This window comes from Phalaenopsis equestris, unplaced genomic scaffold (assembly GCF_001263595.1).
Source record: "Phalaenopsis equestris unplaced genomic scaffold, ASM126359v1 Scaffold216456, whole genome shotgun sequence".
In the NCBI taxonomy this organism is placed as follows: domain Eukaryota; kingdom Viridiplantae; phylum Streptophyta; class Magnoliopsida; order Asparagales; family Orchidaceae; genus Phalaenopsis; species Phalaenopsis equestris.
The window spans coordinates 1-3,363 of NW_018235081.1; the positions used below are offsets into that span (position 1 = coordinate 1).

The 3,363-nt window shown below is 31.3% G+C and overlaps 1 protein-coding gene across 1 annotated transcript; it reads right to left on the minus strand.

Annotated features, from left to right (window-relative positions):
- Positions 1 to 552: 552 nt before the first annotated feature.
- Positions 553 to 2,923, minus strand: LOC110037184 (isoleucine--tRNA ligase, cytoplasmic-like). Its single transcript, XM_020741771.1, has 6 exons — positions 2,808 to 2,923; positions 2,666 to 2,733; positions 1,619 to 1,741; positions 1,431 to 1,496; positions 1,112 to 1,223; positions 553 to 751 (listed from the first exon to the last, which is right to left on the minus strand). Exons 1-6 carry the CDS (start codon positions 2,824 to 2,826, stop codon positions 567 to 569), a joined length of 573 nt encoding a protein of 190 aa, XP_020597430.1. The 5' UTR covers positions 2,827 to 2,923; the 3' UTR covers positions 553 to 566.
- Positions 2,924 to 3,363: the final 440 nt, after the last annotated feature.

Here is a 3,363-nt window from a genome sequence, read left to right on the forward strand (position 1 = left end):
GTAAAAATTGTTGCGTGTAATATAAAAGTTTTTTTTTTTTTGAAAAAAGATTAAATAATAATTTTTAGAGCCACCGTACTATAGCAAATACAACTGTAAAATGAAAATTTACACTAGAAATTTTGAAAAGCAGCAAAAACATGCATATCCAAACAAAGCTGTGGCAGTGGAATGAAAAGCAATACAATGAGAAAGCGACGCCAAACAGACCCAAACCACAATATTCAATATTTCGGCTCAAGATGTGTTTTGAAAATTTAAATCATTTTGTTTGTTGTATTCTCCTTATAAAGAGAATGCCATCTTTATGTTTTCTTATTTTTTTGTTTTTTTGAACACCATCTTTATGTCAGATATGAGACATTAGTGTTACAAAACTTCACAATCAAACCACATCAAGATCAATGGCACAACAGCAGCATGGCATATCCATCTATAGGGTAAAGATGCATAAATTCATGGCGTGCTTTGTATGACTCTTTTGTTAATGTTATTTTTACTCTCGCAAGTTAGATTTTCCATATTCCCAACTTCATCAAGGGTGAAAATATATTTGACGGTAATTATCAAAAACGCTTAGTCCAGCTTTTTTCAGAATCAAAATCAAAAGAAGATTCGTCATAATAATAAATTGAATATGTGAATAAAATCATATAAACCTTGCCCTTTCCAGCCTGGAACTCTGATCTTAACTTCGAATGGTCCCTAGATAGCAGATAAGTGCACAAAGCTTCAGCGAACTTGTTATTTCCTGAAATCAGCTCAAAACAAAACGTGTTCAGAAACGTCTGCATACTACAAACTGAATGGCAAAAAAAAAACTTATGGAACTTTACATGCTTACAATATAATTCTTATGTATTAACATATCTTTCACCAAAAGTTTGATATTTACACTTAATAATGACACCTTGGTGTCATAAACCTATGCATTAAAAGATGTATTTCATTTTTAGAAAGGTAGTGATGGCATCACTTATGTGATGTTAAAGAATTGAGTTTCATGAATGTAAATATGAATGTTTAAGTGTTAGAAATGTATATTTATAAGAATTATGTGGTATGTATGTAAATGTCCCAAAACTTTAATCAGAGAAACAAATGAAATCACCAGAAAATAATTTAACAATGTCTTCTAAAAGAAACATCAAAGTAGGCTTTGTGATTGTGATGGCAAATGAAAAACCAGAAACTCCATGTACTTCCTCACGGCAGAAAATAACCTGACAAGGAAATCAAATTAATAAGGACAATGCAATAATAATACTCAGACATATCTGATGATGATATTACAATAGAAAAACATGAAATAAAAAACAATGAGAGGACAATAATGTTGAGATTTAAGGAGATTAAATTAGTTTTCATTTTTTTCCTTCGGTTGTGGTTGTGGTTGTGAAAGAGGCTGTGGGGAGCCTTCAGATACTTACAGCATCTTTAGAAATCATTGTGTGATGAAGCAAAGGTGAACCCAGGGTGTTTCTAATGTATTGGTCCTACAGAATAGGAAAAGAGGAAGATAGAACAATTCACATATTCAGTATTAAGATTCAATACTTGAATAACAATATATATAAAAAATCAAACCTTCAACTTCCAAAAGAACAAAAAATGATACCTGTGACTTCACAATGTTTTCTAAAGCAATTTTGTCCTCATCCAATGACTCGTAGAAAAACTCCACAAAATCAGTGGGTTCTAAACCGGCCTTTTTTCTTAGTTTCTGGACCCTATTAATCACCTGAATGAACAAGAAATAGCAGGTTTCGGAGCATCTAATTAAAAGAACTCATTGAAAATATCAATTTATAACTAGACAGTCTAAAGTGGTGGCAATTTAACAAGTAGCCGGCTCATTCTGCACAGTAGATGAGCAGAAGCTAGAGCTGGCCAAGCTACCACACTAGTTATTACATAAAAACCTCCAAAAAGCTTTCATTTGAAAAAAAAAAATTCCAAAAAAGAAAAAGGTTCCCGCTTCCAATTTTGATTCCATTGAAGAAACTGTAAGAAAAAAAATTGTAAAAGAATGCAATTTGAAAGCTAATGAACTTTTTTGAGATGAATGCAATATGTGACTAATCACTCTATACTTGTATTGCAACAGTCTCACATCAATCTCATAGAAAATTTAAAGATTTTGAAATCAATCATGGATAGACAAACGGTCAGGGTACATGAACCGAATATTTGATAAAATTGGTTAAACTCAAAAATAGCTCTTTGAATACTTGTATGTGGCCAATCTAGTTCCAAGTGTCACATTTCTATAATGTAGATCCTCAACAATAAAAAAATGATCCAAGAAAATATCTAAAAGGATAAATTGGGATCACATTTGTATGAACGAGGAGCTAAAATGGGATCAATATCGAATTTAGATTTTCATACGAGCGGTTATTTTGGATCAATTTTATAAATTCAATGCATTAAATTTGAGAAATGTAATTCTCCAAAACTAGATTAGCCGCAAATGAATCATGAGGGGACTATTTTGGAACTTAATAAATCTTTCGCAAAATTATAATGTAAGAAATCTCATTTTGTGTCCACAAATTAAAGTGAAATGGGTGTGAACCAAACATTAAAAACAATCAATAAATCTAAAATCACAGACTATAGAGAAAACAAACTCAAATAACCCTCCCTCGTAGCTTGACATTACCTCACGTGCAATCCCAGCCTCATACAAGGATTCATCAGCACGCAGATCCAATATCACAAGGACATCACCTAAAAAATAAAGTAAATAATATGCACAAATAACATCTAATTTTCTCTGATGTTGAAAAAGAAAATCTAATTACCATCCCCTGCAGCATCCATTTCTTCCTTTGTAATGTTGGCAGGTCTCTGGAATTCCCGCAGAACCTGTAGCACAAGTGACCGCACAAGTATTATTTCTTTCCGAAATTATAGGTTCTAGGAACAATAAAATAAAAATGAGTTGAATCTTGGGGACAACATTCAGTACATTTCTGCAGATTTAAAGATAATGTTCAAGGTGATGAATGTAGCCTTCAAAATATTACAGCATATATTTATAATTGCTAATTATTGATAATGTTCCAGGTATGCGATGATGTTATATTCATTATTCATTTTATATACAAAACTTTGTAAGGCTCGCAACATATGCACAGATCAGACACTTTTTAATGCATGATGTTATATTCATTATGGATTTTAAGATGAAATACAATTAATTGACTTAGAACACACAAATGTAAACATTAAGTGGCTGTTGGGATCACCTTTTATTTTGTTTTTTTTATTTACATTTTTAATTTGTTTTATTTATGTTCTTACATGAAATAAAAAATGTTTAATTGTTTTTAAAAATATACTACAAACTGAATGGCA

Bases quoted from the DNA above. Each gene is read 5' to 3' on its own strand.
- LOC110037184 (XM_020741771.1), bottom strand. The intron at 1,742-2,665 runs GTAATGTCAAGC...TTGTTCATTCAG, and splicing joins AGGCTGGGATTGCACGTGAG to GTGATTAATAGGGTCCAGAA. The intron at 1,497-1,618 runs GTATCATTTTTT...CCTATTCTGTAG, and splicing joins AAAACATTGTGAAGTCACAG to GACCAATACATTAGAAACAC.